The 26,053-nt window shown below is 38.5% G+C and overlaps 2 protein-coding genes across 3 annotated transcripts; one reads left to right on the forward strand and one right to left on the reverse strand.

Moving 5' to 3' along the window:
• Positions 1 to 3,664: 3,664 nt before the first annotated feature.
• LOC145228628 (receptor-type tyrosine-protein phosphatase alpha-like) lies at positions 3,665 to 8,764 on the forward strand. The gene is made up of 13 exons (XM_080093761.1): positions 3,665 to 3,754; positions 4,529 to 4,731; positions 5,361 to 5,492; positions 5,756 to 5,895; positions 5,959 to 6,094; positions 6,166 to 6,266; positions 6,368 to 6,456; positions 6,694 to 6,767; positions 6,886 to 7,011; positions 7,410 to 7,526; positions 7,672 to 7,817; positions 8,173 to 8,308; positions 8,384 to 8,764. The coding sequence occupies exons 2-13, from the start codon at positions 4,669 to 4,671 to the stop codon at positions 8,456 to 8,458; spliced, it is 1,335 nt and encodes a 444-aa protein (XP_079949887.1). The 5' UTR covers positions 3,665 to 3,754; positions 4,529 to 4,668; the 3' UTR covers positions 8,459 to 8,764.
• A 3,177-nt stretch (positions 8,765 to 11,941) lies between these two features.
• LOC145238886 (alpha-tectorin-like) lies at positions 11,942 to 25,318 on the reverse strand. 2 transcript variants are annotated; one of them, XM_080102168.1, is made up of 16 exons: positions 25,204 to 25,318; positions 24,830 to 24,946; positions 24,244 to 24,357; positions 19,326 to 19,442; positions 17,112 to 17,237; positions 16,674 to 16,790; positions 14,904 to 15,017; positions 14,291 to 14,330; positions 13,951 to 14,122; positions 13,698 to 13,864; positions 13,294 to 13,465; positions 13,167 to 13,234; positions 12,926 to 13,109; positions 12,607 to 12,741; positions 12,430 to 12,535; positions 11,942 to 12,221 (listed from the first exon to the last, which is right to left on the reverse strand). In XM_080102168.1, the coding sequence occupies exons 1-16, from the start codon at positions 25,256 to 25,258 to the stop codon at positions 12,130 to 12,132; spliced, it is 1,896 nt and encodes a 631-aa protein (XP_079958294.1). In that variant the 5' UTR covers positions 25,259 to 25,318; the 3' UTR covers positions 11,942 to 12,129. The 2 variants fall into 2 exon arrangements, with proteins under 2 accessions (XP_079958294.1, XP_079958302.1); XM_080102176.1 differs by lacking the exons at positions 24,830 to 24,946; positions 25,204 to 25,318 and having other exon boundaries at positions 24,248 to 24,314.
• Positions 25,319 to 26,053: the final 735 nt, after the last annotated feature.

Here is a 26,053-nt window from a genome sequence, read left to right on the forward strand (position 1 = left end):
TTTTCGAATCAAAACGATGACAACAAAATCATTTTATTTAACGTCTTTGATCTCACTCACAAAAATTTGCAGGATGGACATTACGATATTCTTTATTTTCCGACACTAAAACAAGGAAACGACAAAACGTAATTTTCAGTTACGGAAGCATCGGTAAAATGCGTGGAAGCAAATTGCGAAGTGTCAATGAATCGTTTGAAGGCTTCACTACATACGATGGATCGTTCCTGGCACCAAGTAAGTGCATGGTGTTAAAAAGTAAAACATCTACCATCATGTTATAAAGCATTCACTGTATATCCAGAAGTTAATGTGTTTGTGGGAGCTCGTTACAACACGTCGTTGGGTCGTTGGTATTGGAGCGATGGATCTCCGGCAAACTTTTCCGTTTCCAACGTTACAACTTGCCAGCAGGGAGCGTTGCATTATGGGATCGGATGGGAGCAGTCAAGCATGAACTGCAGTGGTGAACCGGCTTACTACGCTTGTCAAGTGAAATGTAAATAATTACCAAGTTTTTCAGCCAAATCAAAAAACATATCGAATGCTCTACAAAATGTTTCTGTGGGTTGTTTTTGTTTTTTTGAAAAGTAATTCGTGACCTCGTGACCTTATTTAACTTGGTAACGTATGGAATTTTAGTCAATGCAACTGGCGAGACATTTCCATGCAACGCTTCAACTGTGCGTGTCAGTTGGACTGGACTTGATCAATTCATCAGCAACAACGATCTGATTACACAGGTTTAAGGCAAGTTTGTGTGGTTAAAAACATTTTTTGAAACCAAACTACATACAGGTTGAGATTAGGATCGTAGATTTGAACCAGACAATCTCTGTTCCGTATTCTGACAACTGGACCCTAATAGAAAATCTCATTCACTCAACATTCTATGAAATTCAGGTGAAAATTCATTTCTACAATTAATTGCAGGACATGCTCTATACAACCAGTTAAAAGCTTTAAAGTTAAAACCACCTTCATTGCCTTACACAAGCCCAGTTAAGTATTTTATATTCCAGGTCACGGTGATTGTCACTGGTTTAATTAACACAAACATCATATCCAATCTGACAGTAACAACTCCGGGTAATCCCCCTCCACGCTGTTTTCCTGGAGGTGAAATTAAACCAAAAAAACTAAACAGTAAATTTTATGTTGCAGTAAACACGACTGCAGAGACATTTCCATGCAACTCAACTGTGCTTGTCAGTTGGACTGGACTTGATCAATTCATCAACAATAACGATTTGTTAGCACAGGTATAAGTTTTGTTATTTACTGTTTGCGTTAAATTCGTAAAAATGCAACGAATTAAGTAAAGCAAACTAAATTTACCAACAAATACATACAGGCTGTGATTCAAGTCCAGGGTTTGAATCAAACAATCTCCGTTCCCTATTCGGTTCAATCAACTTTAATTGAAGGACTTAATCACTCTACATCTTATGATGTTCAGGTAAGCACTTTTGCTCGAAAACACAAACCAAAGTAACGTCGAAATTGGCTGCAAAAAATAAACTAATTTTATTTAATATTCCAGATCACAGTCATTGTCACTGGTTCAATCAACACAAACATCACATCCAATCTGACAGTAACAACTCCGGGTAATCCCCCTCCACGCTGTTTTCCTGGAGGTGAAATTAAACCAATTTTGTTTCATATATGCACTGAACTTACAGAGTTCAGAAAAGTGATTGAAAACCACAATTTTAAAAAAGCCAGAAATGGTTTAAATACCTGCAAATTTTGTAAAAACTGAACAGTAAATTTTATGTTGCAGTAAACACGACTGCAGAGACATTTCCATGCAACGCTTCAACTGTGCTTGTCAGTTGGACTGGACTTGATCAATTCATCAACAACAACGATCTAATTGCTAAGGTTTAAATATAAGTTTTGTTATTTACTGTTTGCGTTAAATTCGTAAAAATGCAACGAATTAAGTAAAGCAAACTAAATTTACCAACAAATACATACAGGCTGTGATTCAAGTCCAGGGTTTGAATCAAACAATCTCTGTTCCCTATTCAGTTCAATCAACTTTAATTGAAGGACTTAATCACTCTACATCTTATGATGTTCAGGTAAGCACTTTTGCTCCAAAACACAAACTAAAGTAACGCCGAAATTGGCTGCAAAAAATAAACTAATTATATTTAATATTCCAGATCACAGTCATTGTCACTGGTTCAATCAACACAAACATCACATCCAATCTGACAGTAACAACACCAGGTAATCTCCCGCCAAACTGCTTTCCTGGAGATAGCACAAAACCTGTCATGAGTGTTGGAATGATTGCTGGTTTGGTGATCGGGCTGTTGCTTCTGGTACTTGTCGTTGTTGGGCTGGTGGTCATGTTTATTCGTCGAAGACACAGGTTTGATCTGAATTAAATGGCTCAATGCGAATTCGCATTGTAACTTTTATCGATTACATGACAAATTGTTACCAAAAGTACCATCGTGAGACCAAAAGTACCAAAAGTACAACTTCCGCACGAAAGTTAACAGTGGTTTGTTGTTGTGACTCATTTGTCCAGACGCCCGAAGCGAAACCCGCCTAACCAATTAACCTAATATGAATTAAGTTGAAACTCGCAATGGATATCTAAAGGAAAGGAAGCATCTTTGTTGAAATACTGAACTGAAACTTATATTCTATTATATTGCAGGCCAAGCAAGGATCAACCTTTACGCGTGGAAGTTTCCATTCATCAATCTTCAGGTTCACCGCAAGGTAGATATAAGTTACTTGGGTAAAACAGCGGATTGCTTACTACAAAAAGTGCATACATGGGCCTAAGTACTAAGGAGTATGGGAGTGTAATTTTTTCCGCAGAGATAAAACCTTTTAATTAATGAAATGATAAGAAAACAGAAATCAAAACAGGATTTAATAGTTGTAGTTTTTTTGAAAAAAAATTGTTGTTCTTCTCTTCAAATTTGGTACATATGAAATCAGTAGGTTGCCGTATCAAATTTTAATGCCAAAACTTTTACAAACGTTTTCAAGTTGGGAACGGTGTCTACCAAAACGTTGCATTTGATGCCGGGTCGAAATCAAATTTGTTCGAGTTGTTCAAGAAAAATGCCGAGTCGGGATTTCTTTTTGCCAACGAATTTGAGGTTTGTTGTGTTAACTGTAAAGAAAAAGTCAAAGAGGCAAGGAAAAGTCTCAACACACACCGTAAAGGGAAAGTCTAAATACTGTTTATACCAGGGGTGTCAAACTCGCGGCCCACGGGCCGCATGCGGCCCTTAACACTTAACAACAAGTGTAAAATTTTGTCAGATTTATATAAAATAAAAGATTAAAATCACATGCGACCCTTGGCATAATTTCCAAACTGCAATGTGGCCCATCGAACCCCACGAGTTTGACAACTCTGGGTTATACAACACAAACCGTCGGTTTATGCCCGACTTGACGTCAAAAGATGACGTAATGGTGATGTCACTTTGTATTTTGTGGCCTGTTCAAATTAAAAATAGTCGATACTAATTCTGCCCTATGGCATCAAGTTTTGAGTTAAATCCTGAATTAACAAACAATCACAACGTGCAAGTTAGATTAATTACCTTTTGAAGCAAGTGCCACAAGTCAGTGGGGAACTTTCACTACTATTCTTTGTGATTTACCACATTTCAGAAAATCAAAAAACAAAGCAAAAACAACCAAAGAACAAGGGACGTGTCACAGTTGCCGCAAAATGCTGTGAGAAACCGCTACAAGAATATTTTCCCTTGTAAGTATTGAAACACAAAGTTTAATCGTCGGTCACATGTATTTAAAATAGCTTTACATGTTTGGATCAAAGCCAAAAGGTTACAAGCCAAAAGCAGAAACAGTATTTTCACAACAAAGAACTTTAACTTTCGTGTTTGGCTACAATTTGTTGTAAGCAACATCGACTAAACTTGATACAAAAATATTGTGTCAAAGAACTTTAAATGTTGCACAGATCCTGGTTTGTGCATAACAAGCTCGGAATAAAATCCGAAACAGTTGCCTTTGTTTAGTTTCTATTTCATCGTAGTAAAAATGACCAAGGATTGACCCATAACGTCTTTTTCTGTCCTCTAAGACAACCGGGCATTAAAAGGTAATGACGTAACAACTGGTATGAGACCCGTTACTATAACGTGGGTCATTCACTACTACGTCACACAAGAGAAACCGGTGTTTGTTTACATTTCTGCGTCAGATAGTTAGTTACACATTGATTTTCCACCACAGTGATTGTACGTTTTATCTTGTATTTTATATTAATAATTTCAGTCTGTTTTAGTGGAATTTTTGTATAGGGTTTCTACGATAACTTAAATCAATTGATTACATGGCAAATTTTCGATAAGAGTAAACAAATAAGTATTGAGCCGCGAAGGTCTGATAACAATTAAAACCATAATGAAAGCATGAAAGGTGGTCATGTATGGATAGTTTGCCCTCAGAGTGTTTATTACAATGTAACTAATACGTGTGTAATTGACTTCCTGTATAACTTGTGTTTGTTCAATAGACGATCATGCTCGAGTGGTTTTGCAAGGAAGCGGTGGAAACGATTACATCAACGCCGCTTATATACCGGGTTACGATAACGAGAGGAAGTTCATCGCCACTCAGGGTCCAAAGAAGGAGACAATCAACGATTTCTGGTTGATGGTTTGGCAGGAAAACTCCAACATCATCGTAATGCTCACTGGCTTGGTGGAAAACGGAAAGGTTGTCTTTGTTTACTTACTAAATTAACCACCCAGAACTCTTCACAAAGATAACATTCAACAAATTTGTCATTAAACTGGTGTAATGCTAATCAAAATACTGGTTGTTATTTCAATAACTTGTATTTTTGCTAACGTTTCGCCCACCAGAACGGTAGGGCTTCTTCAGAGCGATGAATGATATTTTGCGAGCACACAAACGAAAGTGTACCTTGCTTTGAAGTAAACAACTAGTATTTTGTTTAGCATTACACCAGTTAAATGACAAATTTGTTAAATACGTAAAATGGTGGACGAAACGCTTGTTTTTTTTCAAAGATAATATTGATGGCCTATTTTCAAACTGCCCGCATTTGCTACTTATTAATCACTTTACCATGCTACCCGCGGCATGGATTCCTCCCAAGGTGCGGAACTTCCCCTATTTCACAAAACGTTTGTTACGCGGTGTAACTCACCCGTACAAAGAGTTTCGTGTGCTGACGCATTTCCAACAAAAACTGAAACCATTTTATCCAAGCTTCATTCAGCCATAAATAGCAGGCCTCAATTTACAATTATCAACCGATGTTTTGTTAAAAGAAAGTTATCCTGAAATTTCAATTGTTGATGAAAAACCTCTTTCTACAGCCAAAGTGTGAACAATATTGGCCAGAGGTTGAATCTGAAATCGCATTGTCGTCGAACCGTAAAATCCGAACACAGCTTGAAATAACCATCGGAGGAATTATTCAACGACAGTTCGTCATATCCACCACAACAGTGAGTAAACTGCAAAACAAACAAACGGTTTGGGTAATGTTGGCTTCCATAAAAACAGTTTAATACATAATGGATTGTAATTTAGTCAATACATGACTTTTTAATTTTTTTAAACATGTTAAACCTTCCCTTTGCATTCAAATTTGTTTCTCTACAGATGTAATCACAAAGCAAATGTTGAAGCACAGTAAAACTACTGTTTAAAATTCAAAATTAAATTGTGATATTTCTTCCCCACACAAAAGTCTTGTTATATTTCCCAGGAACAACGAACCATAACACAGCTGCAGTTTACAACTTGGCCCGATCATGGGATTCCAGTAACTACATCCAACATGATCCACCTGCGTAACATGGTCGATGATTTGCAAAACACAAATGCTCCAATCATTGTGCACTGCAGGTGAATACTTGACAAACCCTATGTTTATTTGATCACTGAAATGAAGCATATGTTTGTATGCAGTGCTGGAGTGGGACGCACAGGAACTTACATAGCGATGGACACTTTGTTTCATGAACTTGACGACAAAGGAACAGTTGATGTGCCACAAACTGTGTTAAGAATGAGAGGAAATCGAATTGACATGATCCAGAACGCAGTAAACTGTTTGCTTCTCTATTGGGGCGTATATGTTGTGACTAACATTGGTTAATCATATATATTCTACAGAATCAATACATGTACGTCTACAAGCTACTAATGGAGCGTCAGGCCTTAAAGGAAACAGACAAAGATGTAACAGAACTACAATTGATGACTTCAAGTAAAATGTGAGCAGTTTGTAGTATAGTAAATCGAGCCAAATCTGCAAGCTAGTATTTTTGTTGTTGTAATTCACACATTAGCCAATGATTGTTACTTTGTGTTACAGCCAGAAAATGCAAGAGCAAGAATTTGAAGTATTGTCATCGTGGAGATTTGGCGAGGAATGGCAGGAAAATCACCCAGATCTGAGAACATGTAAATCAGTGATTCCCAACTTTATGGTGGTCGCTTCAAGGCTACGCGTCGTCAACGCGTACCAACTGGCGAACTAATTTTGCAACAGTATAGCAAGTTATATACGCAACCTGGTGTTTAAGTAATAAATGTTTTGTGTCAGAATAAGCGATTCGAGTGCAAAAATACGCAAAAAATAAAATACCTGAAGGTGACTGAAAATATTTCATTTCGTGACAACTTACACCCATTTTACAGACAAGAACACGGTGGTCAAACTTTGGGACAATAAAAGCCAAAGCATTGAACAGCTGGATGCTTCCTATATCCAGGTCAGAATTAAATTTACTCTCACATTGGTTCAAGCCCATTCTTTTACTCAAAATGCCTTACTTATATTTAATACCGCCATCGTTTTTACAATTGTTGTTTCAAAGTTTCTCCTTACAGGAACACGGATCTTCAGACCTTATCATCGCTGCGAGAAATCCTGCTCCAGGAAAAGAAGAAAACTTCTGGAAGCTGATCGTTGAACGAGGAGCTTCACTTGTCGTTGATTTGGACAATAGAATTCAAGTAAATTTGACATTTTGCATTTTCCTATAATAGCCCTTTACTATATACCAGTGGTTCCCAAACTGTGAGTCATGGCCCAGTAGTGGGCCACCAAAACATTTTCAATGAGCCACAGAGCCATTTGAATAGATTCTACTGTTTTGTAATACTGTAGATGTTATGCGCTTTGTTTTGAAAAACGTAATTTTGAAAAAGAGTTCTGAATCTTGTAGCCAAATTTCAAGAGCATGTATCATTAAAAATAAATTGCTGGATAATTTCGCCTGTTTTTGAGTTATTTTTTGTTGGTGCCCAAAATTACAACACGTGGTGTGCCACGAATCGCTATTAAATAGACATTTGGGCCACAGACCAAAAAAGTTTAGGAATCCCTGCTAAATACCATACATCTTTTTCAGATTCCAACCAATGCAGCTTTACAATATGAAGACATTTCGGTATCTGCATGTGATGTGAATGAAAGCAAACTTCACAATTTGATAACTGTCGACGTCTGGTCAACAACCAACGCTTTTGTAAGTTAAAAACTACACTAAGGTCATTTTAAGCAACCCAGTTGTTACGTTAAGTTTAACATTTTTCTATAATAAGGCACTGTGTCCCTCTGTAAATTCCGTGTTAGGTAGCAATGCTGATTAAAACTCATTATTTCGTTTTTAGGCTGCACAGCAAATGATGCTTCTGCAAGTCAAGGGATGGAGTGACGTGGCACGACCTCCGAAAGAAATCTATTTCATTAAAATTATCGAGGAAATGCAACGACTAAAAGTCAAGCAGAATTGCAAGTGTGTGTTGGTGGGATGCAGGTAAACAATTTAGTTTTCGTCATTAAGAAATTCCTATTGTAATTTAAATTCCGTCTCAAGTAACACGGTGTAGCTTCAGCGCGTTTGGTTATGATTCACCATTTGTGCCATTCACTAGTTTCGCTCCATAATGGTTCAACGTTGCGCAGATATTTTCGTTTTGTTGATTGTTATGTTCCATTGTGAAGTTGCATGTGTTTTCACCAAGCGAAATCAACCCATGTCCACTTAAATCAATATAACTTCCCGAAATGCGTCTAAAATTAATTAAACGACTTTATCATTACCAAACTACTTTATTCCTAAAGTTACAAAACGCTGCAAACATCATACGTTTATGCACTGTTTATCACAGTAACGGATCAACGAGAACTGGGACCTTCATCGCTCTGGTGAACATTCTCGAACGTTTGAAGGCACAAAAGCGGGTGGATGTATTTCGAACTGTGAAAGACCTGAGAGATATGAGACCGAATATGGTAGACAACAAGGTAATGTTTTTCTTAAGGCATAGTGTCTAGAATCTAGATAAAAGGAAATCTCTTAAACTAAAGTTTATTGTTCAGGAACTCTACAAATACTGCTACTCGGTCGTCTTTGAATATCTGTCCGATTTCGACACTTATTCAAACTTCCAATGAACCGTGCAGAAAGACAAAGTAAATCCACAAAAAAACACAAGACAATACAAACGTGTCTACTTGAAACTAAACAAACGCTGTACAAGACGTTTTACAAATTTGCAGTTGGTACATACGTTATGATGAAGCTTCAGATTTTCGACATTTTCACGTAACATCCACAACCCTTCATGCTGCACTTTCCCAATAGTAATTGTCATATTGTCATGTGTTGTTTTTTGATTGTAAGCATATTTGTGCCCCCTCTACAACAGATCATAGTTAAGGGATTCCGGTAAACCCAGGGAACTGCTTTTTGTCCTTGTTATATCCAATGTAACTTTTTAAACGTGTATTTAACAAAATATATGTTCAACCGCAAATGCTTATTTTGTTTTATGCTTATTTGATTTCTTGTTGTGTTTTGCTAAGTTGACGAACTAAGTTGAAAACCGCTGTTTTAGAACAATGGATATGAGAGTGTTTATGACGTCAATTACGCGGTTTCGTTTCAATAACAAGTTCCAAAAATAGGCTGCAGACAGTGCACGCCGTTTCGACCTACAAGGGCTAATCGGTGCAGCTGGTGACAAGTGATCGGCTGTATTGTTTAGCCGTCCAACAGCACTCCAGTTTGTTTATACGGCCTATCTCTCGTCACCACCTGCATCGATTAGAAGTTCTTTTTCGTTTCAAATTTCTTTGCAATCTTAAAGCTGGTTTCCTATCGAGCTTCGTGCAGTCAACCACAGCGCTTGTTACATGCACGACTTTGCAAATACAATCAGAGATTCAGAAAACAAGAACTTTTTCTAACAAACCATAGCCATTTGTGTATTCAAACAGCAGCGCAATCTGTCTAAACAGAAATTTTAGTAAAAGTTTTTTTTTTTTAATTTTATTCATCTTATTTTCGTTTTTCCGAATTCTCATCATTCTTCTTGTTTCTTCCAAAACTCGAGTAGCGGAAGTTTTTCATGAGTGTCTAAATACACTGTTTGATCTTTAGCCGTTTTACCAACAGGTTTTTTCCAAATTTAATTTTGTCTGACAAACGTAACAATTCTCCTGTGACGCAACAGCCGACAAGAAATTAGTGTTCCATTAGGTGACGTCAATTGCCTTCTTCTTGTGTATGTTGCAATCAGTTTATATTTCACCTCGTATTGTATGCATGTATTCTGCTGACAGATGTAGTAAGCATCGAAGCCATCCAGCAAGTATTTTATTGGAACCTTGCTATTTTCCTTTGACTTTGTCCATTAATGTGAACAGTTGGTAAGTTCCGTGTCATTATATTCTATATACCAAAGTCTGTCCCACACTTTGTTATACGCTGCACAACCTCATGAACGCTATTATGTGTCCAAAATAAAACAGCGGGTGTAGGAAAGAAACAGATAAATTGTCGGATTTTTACAACCTGTAGACCAGCGGTTCCCAACTAGGGTCCGTACAGCAGTTTCAGCGGGTCCGCAAGGAGAATTAGTCTTTAAGGCAGGGGTGTGCAACATTTTTCGCCGGTGGGCCATACAACCAATTTCGGACATCAAGCGAGGGCCATACAATTTTATTCATATGTACGACAAATTTGAAACTCTTCCAAAGCATCAATACATGCTTTCACAACAAACTAATTGTTTACTTGACAAAGGGAATTATTACGTCACATTCTGTTGTTTAGTACTTGCAAACTGGTTGGAAAACGCTGGTTTAGCTAATACTAGTTATGTATAGTATAGTAACTTAGAAGATTTACCAAAAACTAGTAAACAATTTTGCTGAATTCTCAGAACAATTGCATTTTTCTCTAAATCAGTGTGTTGGTGACGGCCATACTAAAAAGTTTGGCGGGCCGCCTGTTGCACACCCCTGCTTTATTTTCCGAGGGTACCCAATGTACGGCATTGATTGTGATTCAATGAACAAACTTTCTCGGATGTAATGCTTGCTTTATATTAGTCTTTAGTTAGCGAATGTTTTCAACATTATATCGGTACTGTTATGCTTACTAGAAAAAATATTAAAAAGTTTTTTTAACCTTTTTTTAAGTTTTTAACCTTCCAGTCTGTAAAATCTGTCAATTTATGTGGTTTTTCCTATACTCGCTAATTTGGACATGAAACGGCGTCCATAAGGGCAAAATAGACTCTTGGAAAACAATCTGTTGGAACTTGAGTTTTACACAGACTTTAATTATAACTAAGTTCATGTCTTCCTCGATTCTCGCGAGTTAAGGTGATTGGAAACCAGCAACGTAGCAACAAGCCAAATTAAATGGGATTGTTTTGTAATAGAACAACCTCACGAAAAGGTAAAGTAATCTGTTAATATTGATCAGTGTGCCTTCTGAGTTTTTTATTCTATAATCTCATTTGCTTCTTTCCTGTTTCTCTTGTATCTGCATCTTCTTCTCATCTTTCCTCTTCATTGCCATGACAACAGTGAGAATGATCAATATCTTTAGAAAGATATTCGTAATCAAAGAAAACTCCATCAGCGTCTCAATGCTTTTCACTTCTGCCAAACAAATCCATAATCAACTCCGGTAAAGCATGGCCGAGTGGTAAGTGCAACCGCATTTTGTTTACAAGGTTACGGGTTCTAATCCAACCTCGGTTGATTGTGTTTCCTTAACTTCAACGACATTGCTCCAACCCAGTGGTTCCCGATGGGTAATGTTGGAATTAAAATTACTGCATGTATCAACTCCCGACAAACATAATGGATAGCTACAAGCGAAATTCGCACAACACCATTACACACAAGATCCCAAAAACTGTATTTTAAAGTATAATGGAGAGCAAAATTTATCTTACTAACGCAAGTTTTTCCATCTTTGATGAGGGAAAATCCTTGAGGACAAATACAGCGAGCTGCGCCTGTCGTGTCGATAACAGTTTAAACAAGTTCAACATATTCCTTACCCTCTAATGCAGTGGTTCTCGACCTTTTTTATATTTGGGGCCAACAGGTAGTTTTTCAAGTGTGGAAGAAGCAGCAAAAAAACGAATGCGGGATTGCAGCAAACAGTAAGAATCTGATTAGCTGCAGAAAGCTTTGATTGAGTTGAATAACGATAGTGTTCAATATGCTGCTTTGTAAACTTTTAAAAATAGTAAATTTTAAAACTTCGTTTCTTTGCTGCAAAAAATAATTAGTTGGGAGCCGCATGAGGCCCTGAGAGCTGCAGCAGAGAATCAATGCTCTAATCATTTGAGAATTGATTCTAGAGTTTAATGTAAGTCCCTGTCAAATAACACTTATAGTAACGGTGTAGCTGCAGCGCGTCCACCATCCATCCACCAATTGCGCCCTCAACTTTGTCGCGCCTAATAACGTCCTAACGTTGCGCAGCTATTTCCGGCCTGGTGAATATTGTAGCGCAATTGTGCTGCTACGATTTGTTTCATCGGCGAAATAAACTCAACTCATTTCAATGTGCAGTTCGTCATAAATAATGTTTTCCTAAACTTCAATTTAAAAATTAAATGTAGTGCACATTCTACAAAAAAGGTGAATGTAACCTTGCGACGACCTTGCAATCACGTAATAACAACTTGTAAAAACAAACCAATGTAAGTGCGTTGTTTTTGTATTAAAACAACCACACGAAAATCAATTGCAATCTGTGTATATGCCCAATATAGTTATCAGTTTATCCTTTCAGTTTTTCATTCATCATCTCATTTTTATTCTTCCAAATCCTCATCAGTCTTCTTGTTTCTTCCAAAACTCGAGATGGGAGAGTATTCCATGATATTCTCAATGAACTGTTGGACCTCTAACAAATAAGTGTAATGCTAAAATTAAAAACCAATTCATATTGCTTGCTGAATTAGATAATAACCAAATTTTGACATAGGTAGTTTAGGTTTAACTTGGAATACAGAACGACTGTTAAACTGCCTAGTTATAAGTACAACTTTTCCAACAAAATTCAGAACACAGAATAAGATTTGTAGATTGTGAGAAACATAATTAAGTCTTACCAACGCAAGTCTTCCTATCTTTCATAAGGAAATATCCTTCAGGGCAAATACAGCGAGCTGCACCTGTCGTGTCGATACCACACATGTGAGAGCATCCCAATTCCTCCTAGAAAGAAATTTAAACTAGTCAGACCCAATATAACATATTCACACTCAAAGTAACAATAGAAGCTTTACCTGGTCACAAACAAGTTGGTCATCACTATCAAGTTCAGGTGCAAGGACAAAAGGTCCGAGAGAGATTTTCTTTGTTGCATCATCAGTTTCGTCAGTGATTGATCTTTTGACTGGTTGATCCATTTGTGAACAGTCCTGATCAATTTAAGTTTAATAGGAAAGATTACGATGGAAACAGGATTGAGATTTTGTTTTATAATATACCACTTCGCGTATGAAGTAATTTTAATGGAGTAGCAAGGCTGGATACACTTGTGTTAACAAAACAACTAATTTTATTTGGTTTTACAAAAATTTCCGAAAAAAACAAACTTCATACTATTTTGCAATCTTTGTCGTCCGTTTTTTCGCAGATATTCATTTTGCACGAAAGCCATATCTCCTGTTCCGAACCTTGGACACTAGACCAGCTGAATCCCAGGAACGAAAAGAGAAACTTGTGAGAGTCGGTCACAGGGTAGATGACATTCCCCTTCGCATCAAGAGGATCAGGCGCCTCACAACTGCAAAAAAAGTAAATTAAAGTGGAACTTTCCTCATCCTCAATTACAAGCGCTCACCCTTCGATGACAACAGGATAAACAGTTTCAGTTTCGTCCTCAGTGGCCGCCAGATTACAATCAATTCCCTAATAGTTTCAAGTAATGAAACAAAGTTGGCATAAAGCATGTTTATTTAACATTATACCTGCAAAACCAAGTCGGTGTTAGTTCCCACATCGATGTTTACACCAATGTAAACAGGGGATCCAATTGTTATCGTTTGGTCAGTTTCAATTGTAGTAAAACTGTCCGATTGGTAACGAGCCATTTCCATGTCGATTGATGACGATGTTTTGCCCAAATTCAACTTAACGTTGCTGCAGAAGAGGAATTGACCAGTTAATATTTGTCACAGTACGGCAGACCGGCCTAAAAGTCACGTTATACCGAAACACGCTAAGAAATGTTTTAATAGACTGCGGTATTATTATTGGATTATACACAAGCACATATTCGTGATTTGGTCTATATTGTTTATGCTCACATGCCACAACATTCACTCACACATCAGAGTGGGTTCTGCGAATGGGTTCTAGATAAATTTCGAACCTGATCATTGCCAACAGAGGTTGATCCATTGTCGCTATTTCTGAACGGTCGTAGGCGCATTGAAACTCCACGACTGCCGAATCCCCATTGCGATTTATTATTTTCGACAAGTCAGCAGAGACACCAAGCGAAACTTTGTATGTTACCACAATTTCTGTGTCGCTCTCCTGGAATTGAACAACAATAAGAAAAAACAATTTTTTCTCGGCTAATTTGCCGAGCTACTTTTTACACCAGTATACTTGAATCTTACGTCTATGTTTGCAGCACATTGTCCAATTCCAGTCAGGAAATTCATGTCATACTCGTCAGTCTGTTCATTCTTCACTGCAAAGCAGTTGTCCAGTGGTGCCGAATCGTCACCGATCATTTCAAGCTGTTCGCCGGCTCCTGGTAGCTTGGATCGGACGTAACTTTCTCGGAGCCTGCAGAAACAACAGAAGACACAATATAAATAATAGTTACAGATACGAAATGATTTGCACATCGTCTAATGTTCGTGCAAAAGGGTTTAGCTGTTTAACACATAATGGAAAACAAAGTTAAACTAACAGTTTAGAATCATGATTGAACAACATCTAAACAAAACTAACCTCGCTGTAACTCCAGTTGTTGTGCAGTCGGTTGTGATATCTAAAAAACAGAAACTAAAAAAATATTCTTGAAAACAAATACAGAACCATCCTAATATGTTTAGTGCAACCGCCTTGTAATTGTAAGGCTTGTGGTTCTAATCCCAGCTCGGCCTCTAAGATGACCCAGTGGTTAGTGCAACCGCCATGCAATCATGAGGTTAGTAGTTCTAATCCCAGCATGGCCACAGTGATTAGTACAACTGCCTTGAAATCGTAAGATTGATGGTTCTGTTCCCAGTGTGGCCTTTAAGATGACCCAGTAGTTAGTGCAACCGCCTTCCAATCAAAACGTTAAGGGTTCTAATCCTAGCATGGCCACAGTGGCTAGTGTAACCGCCTTGTAATTGTAAGGTCGGAGGTTCTGACCCCAGTAGGCCTCTCAGGTAACCGGTTAGTGCAACCGAAGGCAATCGTAAGGTTTATGGTTTTAATCCCAACTCAGTATCAAAGATGGCCCAGTGATTAGTGCCACCGCCTTGCAATCTTAAGGTTGGTGGTTCGAATCCCATCTGAAGGGGCTAATAAGCTAACCAAGGTCAATTGCATTAAACACATTTGGGTTGAAACATACCACAATTAGCTTCGTCATCGTCAAAGTCATAACAGTCATGATGGCCATCGCATACATATCGTTGTGGAAGACAGTAACCGGATCGGCATTTGTGGAAGTCAGATCCGCATTCTCCTGTGGTGTTCAAATGTAAAAAGTTTCCCATGAAAACCTTGGTGTAAACTCCTCATTACATTACAAAATGGCCCAGAAGATTATCAAACAAGTCGGTCTCAAAATCATTCCCATTATTAAACTTAAACACTCTGGCTTGCAGCGGGATTCGAACCCACGACAGGAATATTTTTGGGATCAAGATACCAGTTCGGATTCGTAATACCGCTCGAATGTAGTGTGGTTTAAATATTTTTGCGTTGATTAACATGTCAGCCACTTCAGCTGGTGATCAAAGTTTATTACAAAACTGCACGGGTGGCTTTCACATACTATCATTACAAGAACACTTCATTAAAAGTTGCAAAACCGAAATACACGTGATTATGAACAAAATCTGATTTGTTTAACGCTATACCACACGGCAGACTCACATTTAGCTAAATTTCGATAGGTGGTGCAAAGAGCACAAATACCTAATTGATACAATCTAAGCCAGGGTTCTTAACCAGGAGTTACGTGTACACCTTGGGGGTACGAAGAACCATAGCATGAGGTACGACATACAGTGTGAAAATATACGCTGTTTAGGCATATTTGTGAAGAATGTGTAACACTTTGTTATATGTCTTTGACTGATTGTTGGTGTGCTGTAAATATTGTTGAAATAACAAGACTGGTTTAATGCATGCATTCAACACGTAAGTTATAAATAAACTGAGTTTAATTCCTATTATGACAATTTTATTTACTTCCGTCGTCCATTGTAGACAGGGGGTACGAGAAAATATTATGAAAGCTTAAAGGGTACGAGAGCGAAAAAGATTAAGAAACGTTGATATAAGCCAGTGGTTTTTAACCGGTGGGAAATTTCCCACTAGTGGGAAATTTGATGTTTTCAGAGGGAAATTATGTGAGTCAGGTAACCAAACTCGGGCCCAAGGGTCGAACCCGACTTTATATTAAACATTGAAAGTTACTTTCCTCACATTTTTCCGCAACAACATGTTAGATTAATTTCAGCAAGGCTTACAAGACACATACAAATCCAAAGTCCGTTTGTTACATCACAGACAAGACTAAAAGTATCAATGACTTTGCTATTGTGCGCGAATGAAATCCTTTCCTTTGTTGATTGTGATGTAATAAATGACTATTGCAAGCAGAGGAAACTCTTTAGTATATTCAAAAAACTTTAATCTCTCACAGAAGCACTGTTTAAACTGAACAAGATTGCAGTATACCTTTGGAGTTTCAGACCAAATCGCTTCACGAAATTATTTCGAATAAAGAATAATTTGTTTGTTAACGTAGGGCACAAAACATCAGTTTAAAAAAAGAGAGGGGGAAATTCGAAGTTGGTGGTTGACTTTAGTGGGAAACCACACCAAAAAGTTCCACTGATCTAAGCTATCTCCAAAAAATGTGGTGGTTAAGGCTTGAGGTTCTGTATAGGTATTTGGGTGGGGGTTCGGTATGTTTACTGAATTTTTAACAAACCTAACTTCAAAACTTAGTTCCTAGCGCAAAATTTACAAAAATTTACTACCAACCCCCACACCTCTACAACTGCGAAATTGATAATTCAGCTCTTTGCGTCACCTACCGAAATTCAGGTAAATGAGGATATAACGTATGGTGTTAGTAGCTCTACGAAAGTAGACAAAGATTTCTTACCAGAGCATTCACCGGCAAAATCTTCATAACAATCAGTTTTGGAACAAGCATACTTCATCTCGTAACATTCATCTTGAGTTAAACAGCGAAAATAATGAGCATGGCAGTCGTCCACACCTGCGTGATAAACAAAAACATCCATTGAGTTACAAGCTTAAAACTGGTTTCCTATCAAGCTTCGTGCAGTCAACAATAGTCCTTGTTACATGCACGACTCTACACGCCTAAAGCGGGTTTCCTAACGAGCTTCGTGCAGTCAATCACAGCGCTTGTTACATGCACGACTTTGCAAGCTTAAAGCGGGTTTCCTAACGAGGTTCGTGCAATCAACCACAGCGCTTGCAACATGCATATATTGTGCAAGTGTGCTTCATACTTTGTATGGGTGATTTAAAAAACGAAACTTTTCTTTGGGCTTTGGAAGCCGCGAAAACTCACCTATTTGTATTGGATCGCAGTCATCCTCATCGTCACCGTCTACACAATCTCTCATGGCATCACATTTATAATATTGAGGAATACAGCCACCACTGTCGCATTTAAACTCATCGGGACCACAGTTACCTACATAAAAACCTCGTTTCTATAATGGTCGATTTCATTTTTTAAGGCCAGTTACCAAGCAGTGTTCATTAAAAAAAAATTTTCTGCAGACAGTGCACTCTGTTTTCACCTGTAAAGTTTTATCACTGCAGCTGGTCACAAGAGATAGGCCGCATTGGCTAGTGTAGCAATCCAATTACACTCCAGTTTGTTGGAAGCAATAATAAATGATAAGTAACATGCAGACAGTGCTCCAGTTTGTTGGTAGCAACATTAAATGATAAGTAACATGTAGACAGTGCTCCAGTTTGTTGGTAGCAACAATAAATGATAAGTAACATGCAGACAGTACTCCAGTTTGTTGGGAGCAACAATAAATGTTAAGTAACATGCAGACAGTGCACACTGTTTCAACCTATAAGTTCTTATCAGTGCAGCTGGTCACAAGACATAGGTAGCAATCCAACGGCACTCCAGTTTGTTGGGCGACATACACTGTTTCGACCAGTTTGTGAGGCATGGCTTTTCATCCTGTTACTCCCGACAAACTGAATGCCTTTACATTGAATTGTTTATGTTTGTTACGTCACAAACGTTGACTATACAAGCCAGGGGATTACAAAATGGAAGATTGTCAATAAAATGCTGCACCATAGATAACCGAAATTCTATTGAAATTACACATCACGTTTATTCAACCATGGGCACTGAACATCGAACATATCATTGTCCAAAGCGTGTACCTGTTAGGCTCAAAAGCTTATGCAAAGGAATTGGCCCAAAGTGCAAATGTTTCGTTAGGTCGAGCACCGAGCATCTTACGTTAATGTTTGGTGTATTGTGACGTCACAAACATTACCAGTTTCATGCTAGTTTTGCAGCATTCCAGGGCCCTTACGTCACCAGTGGTGTACTAGGACGTACAGGCCCGAGAAGTACGTGCACGTTTTTAAATCATTTAGCCCCATACTTTTTTTACATGTTTATACTTTGTAGCTTCTTGGTCATTTGGCGGTCTTAAGTCAGCCCTTGGCTTTATTAAGGCTGGGGCGTCCTGCTCTAAGTGGCGGAGGTTGTTTGTCCAATAAAAAAAAAAAACATTATCGTTCTATTTGTAGACAGTCAAAATGACATTTTTGGTAATAGAACAAAATCATCAACAGCAGGGCTTAAACTGACGATCACTGTTCACCTTTTTAACTATAATACACTAAAACCGATGGACGATAAAATCCTTGGTAAAACAGAATCAGTCGGTTCAAATAAAGGAATATATATTTCGCCTATGTAGCATCATAAATATTCAAGAAATGGCCCTGCCTAGAGTACGTTAACAACTCAATAAACATCACCCACCGCTGTTGGTATCTCCCTGCATGCGCATGCCTGTCCTACTTTTTACGTCTTATCTTTATTTTTCTCCCTCGATTCGGTGCCCAGAGTTGCGCTGTCTTTGTTTTGGTTTTTGAGGTTGGTTCAGTTAACTTTGGTAGTTAGTAACAGCAAACCCTTGCTTTATTGTTATACTGTTTTACTGCTTTTATTTATTTTAGCGTGTTTGTTTTAGCACTCATTCTTATATCTAATTGTATTTCGTTTTCCAGGAACTTATCATGCCACATAGGCGAAATATATATGTTCCTTTATTTGAACCGACTGATTCTGTTTTACCAAGGATTTTATCGTCCATCGGTTTTAGTGTATTTGTAGACAGAATTTTGCTAAACAAAATATTAAAATATTACTGGCAGATAGGTAGATCTACTAACACAGGAACTCACAGTAGACAGATTCTTTATATTCCGGTAGTTGGCGCACGAAAATATTTTAAATGATGTTTGTGTAAAAAATGCTGACGGTTAGGGCTATTAGGATTGGTCTGAGGTTCTGTATTGATAATAACAATAAAATTAACTTCGTTAAATTCAGTTCTTTATGTTAAATTTAGCCCCTAACCCTATTCCAGTCTCACTGTTAATTTAAATAACTGCGCTCTTTACGCCATCTATCGGTATTTAGCAAATATTTTCTACTGCGACTTCTTACGTTAGTAGCCCTACAGGCTGGTACACGCTAGCGCCCTCCAACGGAGGAGCATAGAAATCTTACCATCGCACACTGGTTGTGTGTCACCAGCAGGGCATTCACCATAGCATAGGTATTCGTTGTGAATACATGTTTTCGAAGGCATACACTGGTACTCGTGATATCTACATCCGTCCGAATCTACAAACAACAAAAAGAGAGTTGAAAAGCTCAAAGACATTCTGCGTTTATTAAATATGCTGTTGCTGCCGTCGCAATGTATTTCGCTCGGTAATAGCGACACAATTGCACTAAAACAATCACCAAGCCGGAAATAGCTGTGCAACGTTAAAACGTTATGGAGCGCAAAAGCGTGAAGGGCACAATTGGTGGATAATGGCTGAACGCGCTACAGCTACACTTTGTTATAAAGTTTTATGTGAAAGTGAGGTTGGCGCATTATGGGCAAAGTGGCTGGGGTTGGGTTGGTGGGACCAGTCGAGGGGGGCAAGAAGCTAACCATCTGTGTTAGGAAAGTATTAACAAATATATAGCTCTTTCACCAGTTTTTTATTATAACAAACTGACTTTAAGCTTACTTTATGTTTTTGCCATTACTCTGATGAAGGTGTCTAGTATCGGACATCGAAACGTCCGCTGGTTAGAATAAAAACTGCTGGACAAGCTATATTTCTGTTTATTCATAGTTAACAGTGTGTATTGTAAGCGGCATATTATGAAGCGGTAAAAGCTTCACATCGTTTCTTTGTTTTCAAAGACACAGTTTACCAGTCGATATTGTAGCTTAAAAATAATGTTACCCAACTGACCCTGCACAAATAACATTTCGGTGACCTGTGGGTGAAACATTAGGTGAAAATGTTCATCTTAAAATTTCAGAAAGCAATCTGATACTTGCTATAACTATCAACCAATATTTTTGTTGCCAAAATGAAGCCAAAAATCTGTACAAATAGCAATCATGCGACCACTATTTTGTTAATTACTTGTTAACTCGGAAACGAGACTAGCACAAACAGTGATGGAGCGTTGATAAAAACCGTAGCTCAGTGATGTAAAAGCGACCAATAGCTGATCGGCTTTAGAAGATTTGTTTATAGGTTCATTAAGTTAATCACAGCTGGGGAAATTGACATTACCTGGACGGGGACGCTACGAATGAAACGTCTGATCAATCAAATATGATTGCCTATTCATTAAAAGTACACATTATAAATTATGCCTCACAATAAGACTATAATCAATCTTACGTTGACTTCAACTTATACCCGCTATTTCTTGAGCAACACTACGAAGCCTGTGTTTTAAATTAACAAACTTCGACTATATATAACGTGTCATCCGCTTAGCGGTTAGACGTTGTCACTTATTTCTTTCCAGCTCTGTCGGTTTGAGCAGCATCGAGTGCGGTCCACAAGTGATGTGGCATTCACTGCATGTTTAATTCTCTCTATATATTGCAGTCTTTGCCTTCCCCTTGATCTCTTGCCGTGGGGTCGTCCATGTAGGCACAAATATTCCAACGTTTCAGGGTGTCGATTAATGTGTCCATAATATTTTAGAGATTGTATTTGCATGAATCTCATGAATTGATGTTGTACTTTTAGTTCTTTTAATATGGAGTTGTTGGTCCTATGTTCTTTCCATGAAATTCTTAGCAAGCGACGATAGCAGTACATTTCAAAACTTTGTAGCTTTGCGCTATCGGTCGCTCGTAAGTGCTACGATTCGCAAGCATAGGTAGCGACAGGCCAAACCAAAGATTTAATTAGATAAACCTTTAGGCTGTTGCTGATAGTGATATCTTTCCAGATAGAGCGGAGATTCTGTGTGGCTGCTCTTGCCATAGCCAGCCTCCGGCTGATTTCAGGGGAGTCACTTCCTGAATCACTTATGCTTGCTCCCAAGTAGGTGTAACTGTTGACTTGTTCTAAAACACTTCCAGAGGATGTTACAATAGCACTTGTTGTGGGATATTTTGCTACCACCATAACTTTTGTTTTCTTTGTGTTTATAAGCAGGCCCATTTTTTTACTTTGTATTTCCAATAGCTGAAAAGATCGCTGAAGTGATTGCTTTGATCCCGCAAGCAGGACTGCATCATCTGCATATCTCAGATTGTGCAGCTTTTCTCCGCCATAGTCAAGGCCACCATATCCACCCTTGGACTGACCTATGACTCTTTCGCTGTACAAATTGAAAAGAAGTGGGGAAAGCACACAACCCTGTCGAACACCTTTTTGTATGAGAAAGTCACGGGAAAGTCCTGCTGCAGTTTGAACTGTCGCTGTTTGACCCTCATACAGGGATTTTATTAGCCAAATAAAGTGGTGTGGGAAACCCCACTGTGATAGGACTTCCCACAACCGATGGTGGTTAAGACAGTCGAAGGCCTTCACGTAATCGACAAAGCACAGATGTAATGGCATAAATCGACAAAGCACAGCTGTTGTACTCCAGTGCCTTTTCCATTATGATTCTGAGATTGAATAGTTGATCACGAGTTCCCCTATGTTTTTGGTAGCCCGCTTGTTCTCTAGAAATGATTTCATTTGCTCTTTTGCTCATTCGTCTGACTACAATGTGTAGCATGATTTTACTAGCATGTGGAATCAGAGCAATAGTTCTGTAGTTGGAGCATAAAGTGGAGTCCCCCTTTTTTAACAGAGGAATAAAAATTGAAGTTTTCCATCCTTTCGGAAAAATACCAGTATCCCATATTTTTTGACACAAGAGGTGCAGCAGTTTTTCAAGTGTTGCTCCGCCAAGTTTTAGAAATTCTGCTGGAATTCCATCCACACCTGGCGATTTATTTGCCTTTAGACGTTGGATCGCCTCACCAACCTCAGAGAGTAGTATGGGAGGTTCGAGTAAACTTGCCTTATCCGGCGTGTCTGATAAAACATCAGGCACACCATCAGCCTTGTACAGATTTTCACAATAGGCAGCCCACGCTTCTTTGATTCCCTCACTGTCTGTTTGCAATTGGCCTTCTTTGTCCCTGATGTTAGTCTTTTGGGTGTAAGGTTTTGAAGAGATTAACTTTATTGTTTTGAAGAAATCATGCGTTTTACCCTTGTGATATGAAGTTACTGCTTTTTTGCTCAAACTTTTAAGAAATTTTATTTTGCTTTCCCTTATTTCTCTGCTAATCATATCGCTCAATTTTCTGTATCTTTTCTGCTTTTGTGGATCGTTCCTTGTTTGTCCCTTTAAAATTCTTCTTTGGTTGGCCAATTTTACAACTTTTTCTGAGATCCATGGCCTTTTTGGTTTTTTAAAGGTTTTTGTGCCTACAGATTTCCCCGCAGCTTTCCATATGGTATTCTTGATTAACTCCCAAAGATTGTTTGATGATAAAGTACTGACGTCTTGCTGGCGACGAATACTTTCAAACAGTTCTTCAGAAATTAAGGAGAAGTTTAGTTTTTGTGTGTCCGATGAAAGAAGATCAGCATGTAGACGGTTGCATACTTCATTGTTTTGAAGTCTTTTTAGTTTTGGCCTAAATATGCCTAGTAGCAGGTTGTGGTCGGAGCCATTGTCAGCTCCAGGCAGAGTTTTGCATTTTTCTAAACTGGATCTAAATCGTTTTTTAACCAAAATGTAGTCGATTTGATTTCTTTGGCCATTTTGTCCAGGTGATGTCCAAGTGTATAGCCGTCTTGGGTGATTCTTAAACCAAGTGTTCATGATTGTCAAATTATTTGCTTCGCAGAATGACAGGAGATGTTCACCTCTTTCGTTTCTTTCACCTAACCCGAAACTTCCCATGCATGAACTAATCTTTTCATCTTCAACTTTGGCATTAAAGTCTCCCATAACAATGACGATGTCCTGTGAATGTGCCATTTTGATGGTATTCTCCAAACAAGTATAGAAATATTCCAACTCTACATCATCATGTGATGTTGTCGGGGCATATACTTGAATGATGGTCAGGTGAAATGGTTTTCCGCACATTCTCAAAGATATAATGCGATCATTTATCGGATTATAACCAAGAATAGATTGAGAAGCAGTTTTGCTAAGAATGAAAGCAACTCCATTTTCATGCTTCTGGCCTCCCGCAAAAACAATGAGTTGCCCTGATGATGCTTTAAAATGACCAGAGCCGGTCCATCTGCTTTCTGCTATACCACAAATCGCAATGTTACTGCGTGTTAACTCACGCAGCGTTAGTTCATAATTTCCCTGTTTCCAAAGTGTACGTGCGTTCCATGTTCCCAGTCTAAGGCGAGGGGTTGATGGTCCTCTTTTCTTACTTTTCACTGCCGCTAGAGGTGGAACGGCAAGCGCGGTCCTTGTTGATCCGGGCGACGACCGAGCCGGCATGAAATTTCTGGATCGAATTCTCATGACAATTTCTTGGGAGAAAAATACTGTAGTGGGCTCCCGCATCCTTCTACAGTGCCTAGCTGAGGGAAGGGTCGGCAAAGTCCCATTGATAGGTAGCTAATTAAGTACCTATCCCGCTGCCGAAACTTCGACTATCTTGTAAATTATTCACAAAAACAATGAGGATTGAGCCCTTACGCATAGCTGTTATAAACATGCATTTTGGGGGCCTGTCGGTAAACCCCCCCGGTAAAAATTAATGATGCACCGAAGTTTCAGTTGGCCAAAACATTTCGGCCGAATTTGCCGTTTTTCCATGTTTCGGTTAACTTTATGAAAATTCGACCAAAATCGAATTTTTCGATTTGTTTTAATTGAATGAAATTTATACCAAAACTGTAAACTTTGCCAACATGAAACGTTGTGAACTAACTAATTGTTGTGTCTAAAAAATACGAACCACGCTCTATTCAAAACGGGGATTTAAGATTCGGCCTGAACCTTTTGAGGCGGGTTCGGTGCATCACTAGTAAAAACTAACTCCTCACAATTAGGGATATCGCACTATTAATAATGTAAATTCATTTCAAACATTCTTTCCTGACCTAGACAGAAATATCCCATCCATTAATCTGTCACTTACTTACACAGCCATTTTCGTCGTCATCACCAGCACAATCCTTCCTTCTGTTACATTTCATGTAGGCAGGAATACAGGAGCCAGATTGACATTTAAACTCGTTGGCTGCACAGTTTCCTACGAGAGAGAAATTAATATGCGACCATTGTGTAACATTTGTTGAGTACAGCTACTAACACCATACGTCAAGGCAGACCAACATTTAGCTAATATTCGCTAGATGGCGCAAAAAGTTGAATTATTTATTTAGCGGCTGAAGAGGGGTAGGGTTAGGAAGTAAGTTTTTTGAAATTTTTCATTAGAAGTTTATTAGCTAGTTTTATTGAAATTTGAATGCTTATACTTTACCCCGACCCCGATAGCCCTAACAGCGAACATTTTTAGAGAGATATAGTTCTAAATGGGTAAAATGCTCTTTGTTCCACCTTTCGGAAAGGTATGAGCATATTTATATGACAAGCATAAAGAAAACTATGCGCAGGGGGCCGTAACCCTACTAAACTTACAGAAAGGGCCTGGTACAAGCAAAATACCGAAACGACTGTGATAAGGGAATAAGGGAATAAATCAAACATTAATTTGGACTCACCTTGGCAATTCTCTTCATCGTTATCGCAGTTCGCATATCCATCACATTGCCGGTGTAGATCAATGCAAGTTCCATCACCGCATTGAAACTCGTCGCTCAAACACACCTGTCCACTCCCTATAAACAAATCAAGTTAATCTGTCAACAAAAAGTCTCAGAATCTAATCAACAGATTCTTTTTTTTACACGATCAACAGATTATTTCTCGAGTCATGGAATAATCACCAACAAGGCAACACAATGAACATCAAAACAGACGTGATGCTTTCAGCGTTCTACAGGCACCTGATCAAAGATTAGGGGCCCAATCATTCGTTATCGCGCGGTGTTTTCGTTGCGTTGTGACGTGAAATATAGGCGTTGTGTATTCTTACCGGGTTTGATACAGAAGAAGACAAAGATGGCCAGAAACTTCCAAGACTTTAACATCTTTGTTGGTTTTCGTACACACAATCTGTAAGTTCTATAAAAAAAAACGATTGTAGTAAAAATAGACGAATCTATTTAACAAACAAACTAAACATCGACTATAATTTTTCATTAATCAAACCACAATACTACAAGATTATCTTTCGCAGGAATTAGAATCGGCTAGAGTCCGGTAACTGCTCGCATTTTAGGTTGTTTTAGTTTAACTCCTGGACAAACATGTGTGTAAGCTACCATCAGCATCTCCACTATATTAAACCGTCTTACTGTGGAGGTACACACTGACTCCGTACATGGATCCGTACAGGGGCGGTATTTATTGATAGATACAAGATGCTACGTGGCCTTCTAATACACCGTTCAACAACAGATGCAAAAACAGGAAACCGTATTGTGATCGTAAAACAATTGTTCGAGGTACACACGGTTCATACCAGGATACCGTATTGTTATTAACCAACGATGATTAAGTCGTTTTTCTGATCAACAACCTTGTTTGTGCACGCTTCGTTGGGAAAAACAACCCTTATTATTGTAAAGTACTAGATGTGCATAAAACCAGTCACATATTTGTAAGGTTGGCGGTTCCAATTCCAGCTCGGCCTCTAAGATGACCCAATGGTTTGTGCAACCACCTTGCAATCGTAAGGTTGGTGGTTCTAATTCCAGTTTGGCCTCTAAGATGACCCAATGGTTATGCAATAACATGAAGTTTATTGGTTAAACAATCCTGTACAACAATAGTCCTGAAAAACATGAACGCATGTGGCGTTTGATCTGATGAGCTATAATGAC

Source organism: Phallusia mammillata, chromosome 1 (assembly GCF_965637545.1).
Source record: "Phallusia mammillata chromosome 1, kaPhaMamm4.hap1.1, whole genome shotgun sequence".
NCBI lineage: Eukaryota > Metazoa > Chordata > Ascidiacea > Phlebobranchia > Ascidiidae > Phallusia > Phallusia mammillata.

Excerpts from the sequence above, each read along its gene's own strand:
- LOC145228628 (XM_080093761.1), top strand. The coding sequence starts at position 4,669 with ATGGTTTGGCAGGAAAACTCCAACATCATCGTAATGCTCACTGGCTTG. Across the intron at positions 6,267-6,367 it reads TTGATGACTTCAAGTAAAAT|CCAGAAAATGCAAGAGCAAG; the intron begins GTGAGCAGTTTG and ends TTTGTGTTACAG. Across the intron at positions 7,012-7,409 it reads ATTTGGACAATAGAATTCAA|ATTCCAACCAATGCAGCTTT; the intron begins GTAAATTTGACA and ends CATCTTTTTCAG.
- LOC145238886 (XM_080102168.1), bottom strand. The coding sequence starts at position 25,258 with ATGTTAAAGTCTTGGAAGTTTCTGGCCATCTTTGTCTTCTTCTGTATC. Across the intron at positions 13,235-13,293 it reads ACACCGACTTGGTTTTGCAG|GGAATTGATTGTAATCTGGC; the intron begins GTATAATGTTAA and ends TGAAACTATTAG. Across the intron at positions 12,536-12,606 it reads ACCAACTTGTTTGTGACCAG|GAGGAATTGGGATGCTCTCA; the intron begins GTAAAGCTTCTA and ends ATTTCTTTCTAG.